This window comes from Tursiops truncatus, chromosome 1 (assembly GCF_011762595.2).
Source record: "Tursiops truncatus isolate mTurTru1 chromosome 1, mTurTru1.mat.Y, whole genome shotgun sequence".
NCBI classification, from domain to species: Eukaryota; Metazoa; Chordata; class Mammalia; order Artiodactyla; family Delphinidae; genus Tursiops; species Tursiops truncatus.
Genome location: NC_047034.1, coordinates 181,516,900 through 181,534,084, shown reverse-complemented (window position 1 = coordinate 181,534,084; position 17,185 = coordinate 181,516,900). Strand labels below are relative to the sequence as shown.

At 57.4% G+C, this 17,185-nt stretch overlaps 1 protein-coding gene across 2 annotated transcripts; it reads right to left on the bottom strand.

Annotated features, from left to right (window-relative positions):
- Window positions 1–1,507: 1,507 nt before the first annotated feature.
- On the bottom strand, window positions 1,508–13,845 carry LRRC47 (leucine rich repeat containing 47). Of its 2 annotated transcripts, XM_004326137.4 has the most exons (7): window positions 13,190–13,841; window positions 4,828–5,286; window positions 4,080–4,196; window positions 3,336–3,451; window positions 2,774–2,876; window positions 2,428–2,517; window positions 1,508–2,274 (listed from the first exon to the last, which is right to left on the bottom strand). In XM_004326137.4, exons 1-7 carry the CDS (start codon window positions 13,802–13,804, stop codon window positions 2,026–2,028), a joined length of 1,749 nt encoding a protein of 582 aa, XP_004326185.2. In that variant the 5' UTR covers window positions 13,805–13,841; the 3' UTR covers window positions 1,508–2,025. The 2 variants fall into 2 exon arrangements, 1 of the variants encoding a protein (XP_004326185.2); XR_012328353.1 differs by lacking the exon at window positions 1,508–2,274 and having other exon boundaries at window positions 2,484–2,517; window positions 2,663–2,876; window positions 13,190–13,845.
- Between the last annotated feature and the right edge of the window lie 3,340 nt (window positions 13,846–17,185).

The following is a 17,185-nucleotide window of genomic DNA, read 5'->3' as shown; positions in this document are numbered from 1 at the left end:
CCGGAGTGGAGGTGGCGTCCCGACAGCCCTGGGAGGGTTGGGAGAGGACGGGACAGGACCCTTGGCCTCCGCTCCCACAGGAGGTTCAGGATTGGGGTGGTCTGCTGGAGGCGGGTCCCAGGAACTTGACCCCTTTGGGAAAGCCCCGGGGTGGGGTCCACCTGGTGATGCTACAGGAGCAGGTTCCCAGGACCCAGGGATCAAGGGCAGCCGCTTCTCTGGGCCAGGCCCGAGTGACAGGAGATAACTGCCTCTCACTCTTTGCTGGCAAGAGGGTCCCAGGTCCTCAGCTTCCCCACAGACACTTCCAACACGCACCTCCAGAAACCCCAGGAAGGACTCACGGGGAAGGAGCCGCGATGTTCCTTCTAAATGTTTTTATTAGAGGGTCGGCCGACAAAGAAAAAGAAACGTCAGAGCGGTTTTCTGCTGTAAGTTGAATATGTTTCCAAACCTCACACGGAATCAAACTGCACCAAAGAGCAGCAGGGCCGGCTGCTCCCCAACATCAAGGCGCCCCAGACGTGGTGCCACGCGGCCACCGAAGCCACAGCCTGGTGCCAAGAGGGCAGCTCAGCTGCGGCCCCAACCCGGAGCTCCCAGCAGGGCTTCGCCGTGACGCCCACGCCCACGTCAGCCGCAGCATCTGCGGCCTTGATGGCCCGAGGGTCGTGAAGTGACAGCCCTGAGCCGCCGATGCGCACAGATGTCAGGTAGGTTTGGGCAACACCGTCACCCGGTGTCCACTTCAGCCCAGTTAAGCACGGCTGCCCCAGGGCTGACGAAGGGCAGTCCTGGCAGTGACCAGAGAGCTGGGTCAGGGGTCAAGGCAGCCCCGCCATGTCCTTTGAGGAGGGCTGGCCGGGCCCTCGGGAACCCACGTGGTTGTACAGCAGGCCCGGCGTGTGGGGTGTGGGCCTCACGCGGGTCTGGCTCTGACCGCTACGCGCCTGGGTCCGGGGGGGGCTCTCGCATATGCCTGCCAGCCGCCTGTCATTTTGACAAAACACATAAACTGTCCTTTTCAGGTCAAAGACCATGGAACACGCGTTCCCTCAACAAGAAAAAGGTGGCGGGTCAGTTTTTCCTGTGCCGGCTGCTCCTGGAGCAGTGAGGTCAGTGAACTGCCGACTCAGAGCTGGAAATACCTAGAATGCCAGATGCTGAGACCCCCTTGTCCGGCACATGCTCCATGATTCCTGGCATCAAACTCCCCATGCCTCCTCCAGTCACCGCCACCCCCGTCCTGGAGCAAGCTGACGACGGCTGACCGCCCTGTCTGAGCATGGAAGCCTGTTTTGCAGTGGGAAACCTGCACACTGACCTCCAGACGCAGGTGTGACACCTGACGGCCCTGGTGCTGGTTTACAGTCGACTGACGCCCCCGCCCTCCCCAAGTCCGGCCAGTGCAGCAGGCGGGTTGGGCCGTCGCTCCCGGATGCCCTGCCTCCCACCCCCAAAGCATCCTACAGCAGCAGTAAGAAAAATGATTTTGCCAATTCTAAGGTCACGTTAAAAAATGTTTTTATAAAAAGATTACGGTTTACAATAACTGGAAACCATGACATCCCACATTTCTAAGCTGCACTGCTGGAACCGTAGGACTTTAAAAGATATTGTATTGTAGAAAAATAACTGTGCAGCTCAGCAAAATGCATGTTGTTCAGCTTCTCAACTTAGAACTAAATATTCACACCAATTATAGTGTCCTTTCCCCCTGTGAATACAGTGATTTGCTGTGTGGCTACATGATTTCAGAACCCTTTGAGCAGTTAGTTCCAATATTCAAGTGATTTCATTAAAAGCACTGGCAGAGTCAATTCGGTGCTGTAAAGGTGAAATGACTTCAGCGCATGTCAACGTGGCACCCCCTACGACAGAATCGACTGGAAAACTGAACAGAGAATGCATATATCTTAAAAACTACCGAGGTGAAGGAATAATTTAATATCACCACACGAAAGCCCTGCAGAGCCAGTGCAGCTGACAGTGCCTCCCTGGGAGCCTGAGGCAGTGGCCCGGCCATCAGCGGAGCACAGTCACGTGGGCGGCGGCGAGGTCCAGGTCCGTCTTGGACGGATACACCACCTTCAGGTGGCCCTCCTCATCCACCACCCGGACCTGCTCCACCACCAGCGGGGCGCTCCCAGCCTGCTCAGCACCGGGAGTCGCCCTGGGGCCCGGGACTTGTCCAGGAATGGCATCGGCTTCGTGGTCGGAGAGGGAACCTTCGTCTTTGTTTTCCAAAGTGTACTTGTTGATTTCTGCCATTTTCTGCAAATGAAAAATATCTTTTCAACCGAGAGATTAGAGGCAACCCAGGGAAGACAGGCTGCCGTCACTCAGATGGCAAAGGGCAGCGGACGCGCCGTCTGTCCCGCGGGGCCAGAGCCTCGGTGGGCAGGATGGGCGGGGCCGGACGCTCACCAGGATGAGGGCGTCCATGATGTCCTTGCAAATCTGCAGGCTGGCGGCGCTCGTCACTTCCAGAAACAGGTCACAAGTGGTTTTCTTAATCTTCAACAGAAATTAGAAAGATTTCAGGAAAGAATCAAGTTATCACAAGCAGACCCCAGCAACTGCAAGGTCTAATCTGCAGAAAACCCTGTAAGACGGTGTCACACAAATCTGGACTGTCGCCCGCCTAAGGGGAGACACACACCGGGGTGCGGCACACGTGGCGAGTCATGGGCAGCAGCGAGCACACACCGCCACACGCGTGAACGCGACACGTGATGCGGTCTCAAAGGTGCCAGACGCTGGCACCGCCCACCTTTGTCTTCTCGCTGTTTGTTATGGGCGGGAAAGAAATCACGTCGCCGTTTGCATCCACGAGGCACGGGTAATGCTCCTTCCCATCCAGCAGGTGAAGGTACCTGGGTGAGAAGAAATACCGATAACAGGCACAGCTGTGGAAACACACCTAAAGGCGAGTGGACGAATCGCAGTTCTCTGGACACAGTAGGTGTCAGGTCAAGGGCACGTGACACAAGCAAGTTCAGAGGAGATGTTCGCAGGGCCTCCTCGGCGCCCGAGCCGGCCGAGCCTGACCTGGATCAAGCGCAGCAGGCCTGGCTGCCCCTCAGCCGTGGCGCGCTCTCCCTGCGCACCTGGTGGGCATGCCGAGGGCCCCCCCGAGACAACACAAGGCCTGCACTCCTGGCACCTGCTTCTCTGAAGCCACGCGACATGGGGCTACGATGGATCCTTCCCCCCCCCGCCCCCCCCCCCCGTCAAGAACCCGAGAGGAGAGTGAACGAACGTTGGGGAGGTCTCCTGAGTTTGGGAGCTGCGGGAGCGCCCGCAACGGCACAGGCTGATGAAAGGGGCCCCACCTGTGCAGGCCCGACACGTTCTGCCTCTTCTTCTGCTTCCTGTGCTCCTCCGCCTCCAGCTGCAGCTGCCGCACCAGGTCCTTGGCCTTGACTTCCCGGCGCCCCAAGGGGACGATCTACGGGGTGGATACCGCACGTTGGCCCGTCGCTGGGGGTCCCAGCGGGAGGCTTCTGAGAGCTGACAGTCCTCCAGGCGGACGTCCAGCGGGCTGAGGATAGAGGCTGTCCCCATGTCACGTGCAGATACACTGTGCCTTCAGAGGTCACCCCGGGGGCTGAATCTGAAACCCGCCTAATGCACAGCCGGGGCTCCACGCCTGTGGCTCTGAGGAGGCTGAGGGAAGAGATGGGGCCAGTAGCCGGAGCCAGCCCCCTGGGAACACTCCTCCGCCGGGAGCCCGAGGTGCCTCATGCGGAACCCGAGAGACCAGGAGCGGGGCCTTGGCAGAACTTACACTGTGGTCAACCCCAGATCAGGGGGTTTGCAACTGGGATATAAACCACAATTTCTGGTTAAAAGTTAGCGAGCAGATGAAGGAAACCACTTTCAAATCACCACCTCCTTTGATAAGTTTACTTTTGAAAGTAACTGTCAGCACAACCTGTTTTATTTTATGTTCCTGCTGGGAGCAGAAAAGGGTCAGATTCTATCCAAAATGCTCTGACTCAACCACCTGCACGTGTATTTTTTGAAAAACACACAAGGGACACTCAAACTGCAAACACCGGGATGCGTGGCCTCACCCTGAGGTCTTCTGGGGGGCGGGCGGCATACAGCAGGGGCCCCCGGATGGCGCTGAGGTCGTGGGTTGCGATGGTGGCCACCGTCCTCTTCTCACAAAGGTCCTCGTGCAGCTTTGTCTGCAATACAAGTTCAAGGGCAGGCAGAGCTCAGTATGCCAAGGCCGGAGGGCAAGCCCCGCCACCCCAGCCCCCCCGGAGCAGCCTCCCCAGCCAAGTATTTATTTCGTGGAACCTCCGCTGGAAAGCTGGTATCTGCTTATCAGCAGAATTTCTTCTCGCCCTAACTCTACTGTGCAATGCTTGAGACTTCAAAGAACCCATCTCGAGCTAAAATTGATGACTGAATAAACAGAAGTGTGACTTCAAAAGAAACACAACCCCAGCAAGCGTTTCCTCCAAAGCACTGATCTTCCAGTTCCGAGCTCCTGGCTTGGCTTCCTCCCCGTAGGCGCGTACAGCCTCAGCCCCGCAGGCCACGCTCGGGGCTGCCCACGTGCAAGGATGTGCTTTTTGCTTTAAAAGCTGGGCAGACTTCACAGAAGAACAAACTCTAAGTTTGTCTAGCTGAAACTTCACAAAAACTAAACAAGTGACCCAAGAACACGTTGGCAAGAGCTGACGATTTTAACTGCGCCGGGTCCCCTCCCCGCCCCACCCCACCCGGGCCGGCCGAGGAGCTCGGCAGGAGCGGTGGTCGCCCCGCCCACGGCCCGTCCTCCCCGCCCCCATCGCGGCCGCGGGCACCCACCTGGGAAGAGAGGAAGCGCTTGAGCGCGTTCCCGGGCTGCAGGTCCATGCCCCGCACCACGGCGCCCACGATGAAAGGCCGCACGTCTCCGACCCCGGGGCTCACCCTGACCGTCAGTGGGGCCGGGTTCTCGGCCACGTGCAGGACCCGCAGCAGCAGCCGGCTGGCCTCGTCCACCCACGCCTCCTCGCCCTCGCCGCACTCCCTCTTCCTCCGCTCCCGCCGCTTCCTCCGCGCCTCCTCCCTGTCGGGGCCCTCGGCCTTGCCCCGGCTCCGGCAGCCCCCGCGGCCCCCGGCGCGCAGGTACTCCAAGATGGACCTGGTCTGGCAGCCGCTGACCATCTTCTCCAGGCGCTTGTCCCGCAGCCTGTTCCCCCGGAAGTTGATGTCCTTGAGCCTGGGGCAGTCGGCCAGCTCTGCTGGGATCTCACTCAGCTGGTTGTTGGACAGGTCCAGCGTCTGCGAGGGAGACCGGGACGCATCAGACCCCCGGGACCCGCCCTCCTGCCGCCTGCCCCGCCTCAGCCCCACGCCTCTCCCCCAGCCCAGCGCCCAGCACGGATGCAGTGACCCGGGCTCCTCGGAGGAGAGGCGCGAGTGGACTGCCAGTCACCTCTATGAAGTGCTGGTCTTGCTTGTGCTGCTTGACCACCGTGTCCCTGTAGTAACAACCACGGCAGAATTTCCCATCGATGGTTAGGTTAGAGGGAAAAAAGACAACAAGGAACGCGGGGAATGTCTGGTTATAAACAAATAAGGACTTTACATGAGAAACAGGTTCCCCACAAAGTAGCGCTGAGACGTCTTTAATTAAATGAGCAAAAAAGCAAGAACAGAGCAAGAGTAACCAGCACGATGCTCTCGCGCTCTCGTATCCTGCGTGCGTGACAGACAGCGAATCAGCGTCAATGCTGGGACAGTCCTGGGCCCTTGGCGGTGACGCGGGAGGAGGGAGCGGGGGCTACTGCTCCTGCGCCGTAAGGAGGTTGGTGAAACCCTGTGGCCCGTGAAAAGGAACCTTCTGTGACTACTACTGAGGCTGCCATCAGTGTCGCTGTCGCGGTGGAAACGGGCCAAGTGGCCACCTCACGTGGTGGGCAGAAGGTAGGGTCCTGTGCCGTGGGAGGGACTCGGCTGGTGGTAAGGAGGACAGGGCCCCTCCCAGGAGGCCCAGGCGGCACGCAGCCCTGCAAGTAAACGGCTTCTTCCTCGTTCTCCTCCAGGGCCCGTGGCAAGCTCTGGATGGGCCCCGCTCGGCTTCGCTTGGACCTGACATGGAGCCTGGGGAGAAACCCTATAATCTGGCTTGGTGGGAGTAAGCACAGGGGACTGGCATTTGGACAGCGAGGCAGTGACGGGCGGCAGGGGCCTCCCCAGGGGCTGCAGACCTGGGAGCGCTCGGGCAGGCCCCTCCTCACACTCAGGGAGCAGCACCCACAGCAGCGTGGCCAGCGAGGAGTCCTGGTCCTGATGGGGACACCTCGGCCCCGAATGACCACAGCTGGGCCGCAGCGGGTGGCAGATCTGTCATCAGCTGGGAGGGGGGCAGGGGCCCTGACTATCCACGAGATGCTGTCTGCTGTGGCTGGCACAGAGGGTGGTTTTAAGGGAGCTTCACAAACCCCGGTTATGAAGGAAACTCTGGCTCAGCAGTCAGGCTGCTGCGAGGCCGGAAGAACCAGGGTGGAGGAGGGGTGTGGCAGGTGGGTGCCCGACAGAGGGTGACAGAGGAACCTCCACGCGGCAGGACCGGAGGCTCAGGAGGGAGGGAGCAACTGCAGAGCAGACTTTGATCCTGCAGTCGACCCAGAAATGGAGAAAGAGAAGGTGAGCCTGACACGGTCTCCAGTCACCACTGGGGACCAAGCACTCAGTGGTCATGCGGGCTGTGGGTTAACCGGACGTCACACACCTGTCACCGTTTGGTGCCTCTCCAGGCCTCTCCCTGCTCTCAGGCGAGACTGGACAGGCGGGTAGATGGGCTGAAACGTGGCCCTTCCAGGCTTCTCTGTGTCCTGCCCCCCCCATGCTCACGCACACACACACACACCCGTGCACAGGACTTGGCGGTGCCCCCTGCACCCCAGCCTGGGGTCTGCTGGCCTCCTCACTCACTGCTGACTGGCAACATCAGCAGTGCTGAGCCCAGGGCTGCGGAGCTGCTCCCCCAGGACACGCCCAGGTGTCAGAACGCACCTGGACGGGAGGACGGGCAGGGGCCGCCTCGACCAGGTAACCCCGTGCGCACACTCAGCCTGGCCTGGGCCGGAAGAGCCAGGCCCCGCCCACTGGCAGGCTGTGAACAGCAGACCAGGGCCGGCATCTCAAGGTCGGGTTCGGACCTGCACGCCCAGCTTGGAGTCTCAAGCGCGTGAACTCCACTGGCAACTCTCACTACAGCGTGAAAACACAGCCGCCGCGGTGGAAGGCCTGTGCCTCCACGAGGAAGAGACCCACAAAGAGCAGCAGAGGAAGGGCCGGCAAGAGTGGGGGAGGGGGGCCCCCAGCCCCGACCAGAGCAGTGTCAGGCCAGCAGCCTGCTGAGGTGGTCTCCTCGGAAGACAGGTGCGGGGGTACTGGGGCGGGGGTCTGTCAGGGGCAACGATCGCCAAACACTGGGCATTTCGGAGCAGAGGGCAGTGGCAGCAGCCAGTGCCACAGACAGCAGCCCAGGACCTGCCCCGGGGCCCTGCGGGAGACAAACGGGGAGCAAGGGCAGGCAGCCAACAGGGCTCTGGGGGTGCCATGTCCAGCAGAGACAGGGAGATCACCGACGAGTTCAAAGCGGATCCCACAGCAGGACACGCCACCCGCCGCCAGGCACGCAGAGCCGCAGGTCCAATGGGGAGTGGAGTCCACAGGTTTCATGGCTGGAGCGTGAGTGCCGGAGGGAGAGCCTGCGGCTGAAGTGATGTCTGGATGGCGTAAAACTGCGCAGGGCAGGGGGCGGGGGCGGGAAACCCACAATCGCCGAAAGGAGAATGAAGTGAATTGAGTGCACGTGGAGGGGCCACCAGGCACCTGCCCAGAAGACACCCAGGCACTCCCTCCCTGTAGGTAACACAATAGTGACACCGGCCAGGCAGGGCCAGCCTCTGACCCTAGACTGTGACTCGACTGCTGGGCCGAGCTGCGGGGAAGGGACCCTAAATCCCTGGTTGTGAGACCCTACAGACACACACTCTACCCCTGGGGGTGTGGAAGGACCCCTCTGTTCCAGTTGATGGTGACCAGGCTGAGGGGACCTGAACCCACCATCTCCAACGGCAACTGAGAAAATAAGATGGAAGGATTGTTTTAATCAGTTTTTCGTCACTGGACAAAGGTTTCATGGGCAAAGTTCCACTTCTCTGTGAAACGTGATTACGGGAGGAGTCCCATAAATGAGCGACGCCAGACGACATGAGAGGGCACAACTCCTGGCAGGGCTGGGGGAAACCCTGAGTGCCGTGGCCCTTCAGCTGATGAACGTGCTGTCCCGGAACAGTTCATAAATCTGGGGGCACATCTGGCCTGCCCGTCCCTCCAGCAGTCCCCGGTGGCAGTGCCGTGGGCCTGGGTAATGGTCACTTACAATGGGGGCATCCTGTGGCTGAACCCCATGGGTAACAGAAGCCCAGTGGGGAGAAGCCCAGCTGAGTGGGTCTGAGGTCAGGACAGTGGTGAAGCTGGCGCTCCAGGCAGAGGTAACTGGGGAGGGAAAGGACAGCTCTCCCTTCAGCTTCCGTGTCCCCGGCAGCTGCAGTGGGGCAGAGGGTCCGCCCTTCACGGCTCCCAGGGGAGTGGGCACCAAGGAGCTCTCATGTGCTGTCTCCCGACTGGGAGGTGAGTGGGACAAGCAGGGGCCTGTGTGCTGTCACCTTGGGGGCCCCTACAGAACCACGCCTCCAGGTATTCGCCTCCTTGTGTGGCATCTCCCACAACTCCGCACTGAGCTCCACTTACTGAATCAGCAGGTTGCAGTGGATGTGGCAGGCTGCTAGGTCCAGGTCTGTGCCTCAGGAAGGCCTGGCAGCTCCTGCCCTTGTGCTCCAAGGAGCCCTGAGCCGCCATGTGAGAGGTCAGACTACCCGGCGGGGACGGGAGACGTCCCAAGATGACGTGGAGAGAGGAGTCAGCCACGCCAGCCACGCCAGCCTGGCCCTGAACCCACGGCAGCTGACCGCAGCCACACGAGTGATCAACGGCAAGGCAGCAACAGCCCAGCTGGGCTGGCCCACAGTGAAGAACCGTGAGCAAACAAAACGACCGCTGTGTTAAGCCACAGCCTTGGCGCGGTGATGCGGCTGCAGAGGACCTGCACCAGTGCCATCACCGCGCTTTCTTCATGGCACCGTGGTCATCCTCAGAGGGGAGGAGATGGGCAGGAGCCCAGGGCGCCGCTACAAGACACTGAGCTGAACCCACACTTTCTGGTTCCCAGCGCAGCTGTCCGACTCCCGCTGTGCCCCCACCTCACAGGAAGGACAGAGAACACCTCTGTCCTCGGAGCGCCAGGGTGTGGAGCGATGCTGCTTCACCCAGTTCCAGCAGCCGTTCCTCGTGAAGGCATCATTTTAGGAAAGGCCCCCAAAGGACATCTGAGTCCAAAAGGGGTTCCAAGTAGCTCTGACATGACACTCTCCAAGAAACAGGTCTCTTCATGTGAAAGAGATCGATGGAAGTCTAAAAATGGGGAACACGATGGACCGGGCGAGGGGGGATTGAGCAAGCAAGACGTTCTCTTCACCTGAAAGAGGGTGTTCCGGACACAATAAAGGCTACTTCACTGGGCGGGCACCCAGAGGTACTAAGAACGTTAACAAAACAAAACCCGAACTTGAATACTGCTAAGGCGTTACAGATGTGAAGAAAATATAAAAACTGTACACTCACACGACGCGATGTTACACTCACACGACGCACACGACGCGACGTTACACTCACACGACGCACACGACGCACACGACGCGACGTCACACTCACACGACGCACACGACGCGACGTCACACGCACACGACGCACACGACGCGACGTCACACTCACACGACGCGACGTCACACTCACACGACGCACACGACGCGACGTCAAGCTACACATTTGGTACCTCTACCTTCTGGGAAACCAAGAGACGGATGAGATGGGTGATGGAGTAGAAAGGGCGAATATCATGTGTCACACCACAGCCCTGAAGGGAAGCTACAGCCCTGGGACCAGCATCCCAGGAGTCGGCGCCCACAGCTTCTTCCTGCAAATGCCAGCTAGCGCGTGTCACTCTGCAGGGTGGCCTCCTGTTTCTCTTAACTATAAACACACACACACGTACCCACGCACACAGATACACCCTGACGTAAAGACATCTGTAAAATGAGTTAGCAACATCTTAAGAGTAATTCCCGCTGCAAAGAGGTCAGTTGCTAAACTGCACACACGTTTTATTGTTTTAAAAAAGTCTGCATTGGGAACCTACCTCAACATCATAAAGGCCATATACAACAGACCCACAGCAAACATCATTTTCAATGGTGAAAAACTGAAAGTATTTCCTCTAAGATCAGGGACAAGACAAGGATGTCCACTCTCGCCGCTATTACTCAACATAGTTTTGGAAGTCCTAGCCACGGCAATCAGAGAAGAAAAAGAAATAAAAGGAATACAAATTGGAAAAGAAGAAGTAAAACTGTCACTGTTGCAGATGACATGATACTATACATAGAGAATCCTAAAGATGCCACCAGAAAACTACTAGAGCTCATCAATGAATTTGGTAAAGCTGCAGGATACAAAATTAATGCACAGAAATCTCTTGCACTCCTATACACTAACAGTGAAAGACCAGAAAGAGAAATTAAGGAAACAATCCCATTCACCATTCCAACAAAAAGAATAAAACACCCAGGAATAAACCTACCTAAGGAAATAAAAGACCTGTACTCAGAAAACTATAAGACACTGATGAAAGAAATCAAAGAAGACACAAACAGATGGAGAAATATACCATGTTCTTGGATTAGAAGAATCAATATTGTGAAAATGACTATACTACCCAAAGCAACCTACAGATTCAATGCAATCCCTATCAAACCACCAATGGCATTTTTTTTTTTTTACAGAACTAGAACAAAAAATCTTAAAATTTGTATGGAGACATAAAAGACCCAGAATAGCCAAAGGAATCTTGAGGGGAAAAAACGGAGCTGGAGGGATCAGGCTCCCTGACTTCAGACTATACTACAAAGCTACAGTAATCAAGACAGTATGGTACTGGCACAAAAACAGAAATACAGATCAATGGAACAGGACAGAAAGCCCAGAGATAAACCCACACACCTACAGTCAACTAAGCTATGACAAAGGAGGCAAGGATATACAATGGGGAAAAGACAGTCTCTTCAGTAAGTGGTGCTGGGAAAATTGGACAGCTACATGTAAAAGAATTAAATTAGAACACTCCCTAACACCATACACAAAAATAAACTCAAAATGGATTAGAGACCTAAATTTAAGACCAGACACTATAAAACTCTCAGAGGAAAACATAGAAAGAGCACTCTTTGACATAAATCACAGCAAGATCTTTTTTGATCCACCTCCTAGAGTAATGGAAATAAAAACAAAAATAAACAAATGGGACCTAATGAAACTTAAAATCTTTTGCAAAGCAAAGGATACTACAAACAAGACGAAAAGGCAACCCTCAGAATGGGAAAAAATATTTGCAAACGAATCAACGGACAAAGGATTAATCTCCAAAATATATAAACAGCTCATGCAGCTCAATATTAAAAAAACAAACAACCCAATAAAAAAAAAATGGGCAGAAGACCTAAATAGACATTTCTCCAAAGAAGACATACAGATGGCCAAGAAGCACATGAAAAGCTGCTCAACATCACTAATTATTAGAGAAATGCAAATCAAAACTACAATGAGGTATCACCTCACACCAGTCAGAATGGGCATCATCAGAAAATCTACAAACAACAAATGCTGGAGAGGGTGTGGAGAAAAGGGAACCCTCTTGCACTGTTGGTGGGAATGTAAATTGGTACAGCCACTATGGAAAACAGTATGCAGGTTCCTTAAAAAACTAAAAACAGAACTACCATACGACCCAGCAATCCCACTACTGGGCATGTACCCTGAGAAAACCATAATTCAAAAAGACACACATACCCCAATGTTCACTGCAGCACTGTTTACAATAGCCAGGTCATGGAAGCAACCCAAATGCCCATCAACAGAGGAATGGATAAAGAAGATGTGGTACATATATACAATGGAATATTACTCAGCCATAAAAAGGAACGAAATTGGATCATTTGTGGAGACGTAGATGGATCTAGAGACTATCATACAGAGTGACGTAAGTGTCAGAAAGAGAAAAACTAATATCGTATGTTAATGCATATATGTGGAAACTAGAAAAATGGTACAGATGAACCGATTTGCAAGGCAGAAATAGACACAGATGTAGAGAACAAACATATGGACACCAAGGGGGGAAAGCGGGGGTGGGTGGGTGGGTGGGATGAATTGGGATATTGGGGATTGACATATATACACTAATATGTATAAAATAGATAATAAGAACCTGCTGTATATATTAAAAAAAGTCTGTATAAAAGGATGGCAATGAGGAGGAAGAAACAGAGGCCTGCCTCTTTAAGGACAGGAGCCTCTAGACTGGATTTAGGCCATGGTCACAGCAACTCCTGCCCTCTAGTCTCTTCCTCAACAGACTTACTGGGCCCTTGTTCCAAGTCGAGCATTCTGTTGGGACCTGGGGTCCCCGGATGAATAAAATAAACAAGCAGTCCCTGGACAAGAAAGCCTAGACAAAACCCCAACCTATTTGCTATGTACTTTTGGCAACCCCTTCCGGCCTTCTGTAAGACAGGAATAACCACCCCTGCCTTGGCAAGCCGTTGTTGAGGTCAAGTGAACTATCACATGTGAAATCACACGCGCGGCCTTACGCAAATTCCAGTCATTTCACATCTCCACGTCCCGCCTGGGTGGCCCTACGTACAGGGCTCACCCAGTCTTTTCACAAACATTTGGACATGCAAAAATTTAGACACCCGTCCCTGCTGTTGACCTGCTTCCGACCTGAGCGGGAAGCCCAGTTAGTCCACGATCACGAAACCGTGTGTTGCATGTTAAAGCCCAGTTGTGAGCAGAGTGTGCGGGGCGAGCCGAGAGGACCACCCGAGGACGGAGGCCAGGCTAGTGCGAGGGGACCCGGGGGTGGGCCGGCTTCTCAGAGATACCGACGCTGCGGTGGCCCTTCCCGGCCGAGTTGGGACGGCTCGGCACCGGGAAGAGACCCCCGTCCGTGGCTACCACAGGGCCCGCCCCGCCCGCCCCGCTGACCGCTGACCTTGAGCGAGGCCAGGTGGGCGATTTCGGGGCTGAGCTCCCGGAGGCAGTTGTCGGCGGCCGCCAGTTCGCTGAGCAGCGGCAGCGCGCCGGGGCGGAAGAGCGCGGCGGGGAAGGCGTCCAGGCGGTTGCCGGTGAGGTTGAGGGTCTGCAGACGCGGCGCGCAGCGCGCCAGGTCGGCGGGCAGCTCGCGCAGCCGGTTGCCACTGAGGTTGAGGCTCTGCAGCTGCGGGAAGCCCGGCGGCTCGGCGGGGCCGAGGCCCTGGCCCGGAGGCAGCGCCTCCAGCGCGTTGCCTGACAGGTCGAGCACGCGCAGCGCGGGCAGCGGGCCGAGCTCAGGGCTCAGGCCGGGCCCCAGCGCGTTGCGCCGCAGCACGAGGCTGTGCAGCTGCGGGAGGCCCTGAGCCAGGCCCGGGCCCGGCTCGCGCAGGCTGCCGCAGCCGCTCACCTCCAGGTAGTGCAGCAGCGGCAGCGTGAAGAGCCGCGGCGGCAGCCGCCCGCCCGCCGCGCGCACCCGCTGCTCCAGCCCGGGCCCGGTCAGCAGCAGCTCCCGCCGCCGCTCCCGCTCCGCCAGCTCCAGCTCCGGCCAGGCCTCCGACACCACCGCAGCCGCCATCGCGCCGCCACTCCCGCAGCCCCTGCCGGGGCGCTTCCGGGGCACGCGGCGCCACTTCCGGTATGGGCCGGAAGGAGTCGTCGAGAGCTGCGCGGACGCTAGAGCGCCTTAGCGAGAGCCACAGAGGAGCCCGGTGGGGCGTGGCTTGAGGCTGTGGCCGGCGGGTTTGGGGTCCTCACCCGTGGGCGTGTGGGTGGGCTCCCGGAGCGCCCAGGCCCACGTAGGGCCGTGAGTGCTGGGCCTCCGGCCGAGTCTTCCTGCCCGCGAGGATGTCGGGGAGCAGCGGGGACGGCCCCGCACGCCGTGCTCTGTGGTCTCGGCCGAGCCCCTAAGACAAAGCCGGAGAGCGAGTCTGCGGACGCGTCCGCCTCACGGACCTGAGGGAGACGCCCGGGAACGTGGTGACTCCCAGGTGGCCTAGAATTCAGGCTAAACGCCGTCTGAAGGGGAAGGGGGAGGAGATGAGTGGTTCTTAGGGGAGATGAACGGTCCCTAAGAGGACAGACAGGCGGAAGGACCGTGTGACAACGGGTGTGTTATCACTTCTAGTCCCTCCGGGTCTGAGCCCGTCTTCCCTGGGCGGTGCGCTCCCGGGAGGGGGTCTCTGACGGCTGAGTTCCTTTGGGAGGATGTGTTTAGGCAGAAGGGGAGTTCAGACAAACCTCTCCCCGCGTTTACACAGCTCAGAATAGTCAGTATACCGAGGTGGTACATTTCGGGGTGGTATGATCTGAACTCCTAGTCATATTTCGGGGTGGCATCGTCTTCTACCCTTCAAAAACCTAACCAAGCTCCTCTTCGTAATTTCCCACCCGCTGGCTCCCTCTCCCTGCCCTGTGGCTATAACCCCCCAGCCGCCCTGTATTCAGAGTTGAGTTCACTGTCCCCTGCTGCAATCTTGCATTAAGTCTTCCTTGCTGGTTTTTAACAAGCATACAGAGCACTTTTCTTTTTTTTCTTTCTTTCTTTTAGAGGTTAGTGACTTGTGTATTGGAACCACCAGGAAGTTACAAGTGACTGATGCCGCAGTCCCTGGGCCAGAGATTCGGGCCTAACGGGCTGGGCTGCAGCACGGGCATGGGGGTGTTACAAGCTCCCCGCGTGTTCTGTTGGGTCCGCAAGGTTGAGGGACTGCTAGGGATCAGATCGTTTCCATGTGTTAGGACGCACTAATCAGGGCTGTTCGGAGGAGGAGGGTGGGAGGAATAGTGCTGAAGTCGGCTGTCCTGTTCTCTGCCCCTGTTTGTAACTCCTCACCCCAGCAGGCTTTTAGTTTTATTTTGTTTTGAAATGCCTGAACATTGTATTGAAGGGTGATGTACATCCAGGAAAGTGAGCACATAGCATAAGTGACTTTTGTCCAGACTGAGCACATCCGTGTAGCCATCACGCAGAACAAGAAACCAGTGGTCACCAGTCGCCCCGGACCCCCCTTGTGCCCCGATATTGTAGTTTGGCCGGGTTTTGCATTTCGTGTGTAAGGTGCAGGGCCGGCTCTCAGTGCCTGGCCTCTCGCCCCATGTCATGCCTCTGGGAGTCATTGTGTGTGGGAGGTACTTGCGGGTTGTTCGCCGTCTGGCATTATAAGTGCGTTGTGACTGTACCATGTTTATTTCTAGCAGGGCCTTTGTGCTGCCCTGACTTTGCCCCCGTCAGCGCCAATGACCCCACACAGGAAACACAGATTTTTGTCTCGGTTGCTGTTGTGACCAATTCCATCTGTGAAGGGCAGGCAGTGACTGTCCCCAGGCAAGGCTGGGAGAGGTGAGAATGGGGCCCTAGGGCCTCTTCCACCTGTGCCTTCTGAGCCGGCTTCCGCTGCCCTCTGCGCGCTGCTGGGTCTCCTCAGTGATTTCTTGGAAGGCTGTACACACATGCGTGATATCAGTGGCTTTCGGTTCCTGGGACCTGGGTGTTGTGTTGCTTGCTTAGTTTCTCGTGGTAGGTTTCTGGGCCGCTGTCCAGCAGCTCATGCTAACACACATCATCTTGACAGGCTATGAGAGTAGTAATAGTTTTACAGTAGCCAGCACTGGAAACAACCAATGACCGTCAACAGGAGAATGGATAAATAAGTTGTGAGACGTTTCTTCACATGCATGACCACGTGGAGACCGTGTCTGAGCTGCACGCAGCAGCACGAATGACGGACGGTCAGGGTCGTGATGGGGAGGGAGGAAAGCAACTCACACCGGGATACACGCGGTATGATGCCACGTGCACAGCTTAAAGATATGTCAAACTCAAGATTCTTTTGTCTAGGGATACATGCCTGTGCGGTGTCTGTGAAGACAGCCGAGGTTGGTACTGCAGACAGTGCGGCCAGACCCCAGGGCCACCACCGTCTCTTCTTGGCCGGCCTGCAGGGTGCAGCCGGTGCATCCAGACCCCCTCTCCATCCCCTTCCGTGCCCCAGTCTCAGTCCCCATTGCTGTCCCCGCCCTGGTCCCGGACCATGTCTCCACCGGGCTGAGGCTGGGAGCTGGAGGCCCTGGACACCTGGCAGGGCTTGCCCTCCTGCCACTGTCCCAGCCTCCCGGGTAATTTGACTTAGGATCCCTGAATTTGGTAAACAGCATTCCCAAGCATTGTCTCCTTACCCCATCTAGAACCCTAGCAGTGGTTCCAGCAGTGCCTCCCACCTTCAGCAGGACACTGCTCCCGTCCATTGCCAGGACTGGTCCCGGGACACCAGGAGGCACCGAGAAGGGGTGGCCAGGTGACCAGTGTGGAGGCGGCGCTAGGACACTCCTGGGGAGTCCTCAACCTTCAGGACGAGGGCCATGAAACGGGGCTTTAGGGATGAGCTAGGCCCCGGGACACCTGCTCACAAGGGCACCCACCCTGCTGCTCAGTCTGACCTCACTCTCTTCCCCGCTCTCCCTGCTGGGACATCTCTTGATGGGGAGGGGCCGCACGCCTCCCCTGCACTTGAGAGCTCAGAGACTGGGGGTGGGGAGGGGGGTGGTGGTGCCCTTCCTCCTGCGGCTGGCTCCCCCCCCCCCCACACACACTGGGAGGCACCCCTGGGGACCTCAGAGGCCAGAAGGAAGCTCGGGGAGATTTTGAGGCCAGCCGGGCAGGTGGCGGCGCCACACCTTCCGTCTCCCCCCACCCCTGCAGGCTCATCACCTTCCCCGCCTGAGATGAAGGGGTGGAGGCTGCCTGCGGGGAACTGCTCTGTGCTTGGGCGCAGGCTCGCAGAGGGCGTGTGCTGGGAACCAGGCTCAGCACCTCCCCCTCAGCTCCATTCCGGGGTGTGTGGGGAAACCGAGGCAGAGACAAGCGGATCTTGCCTCCAGTACCCCGAACCTGCTCCCGGCAACCCTCACCGCAGGGTGGACAGAGGTGCAGAGCACAGGGTTCACATCTGGGCACGCT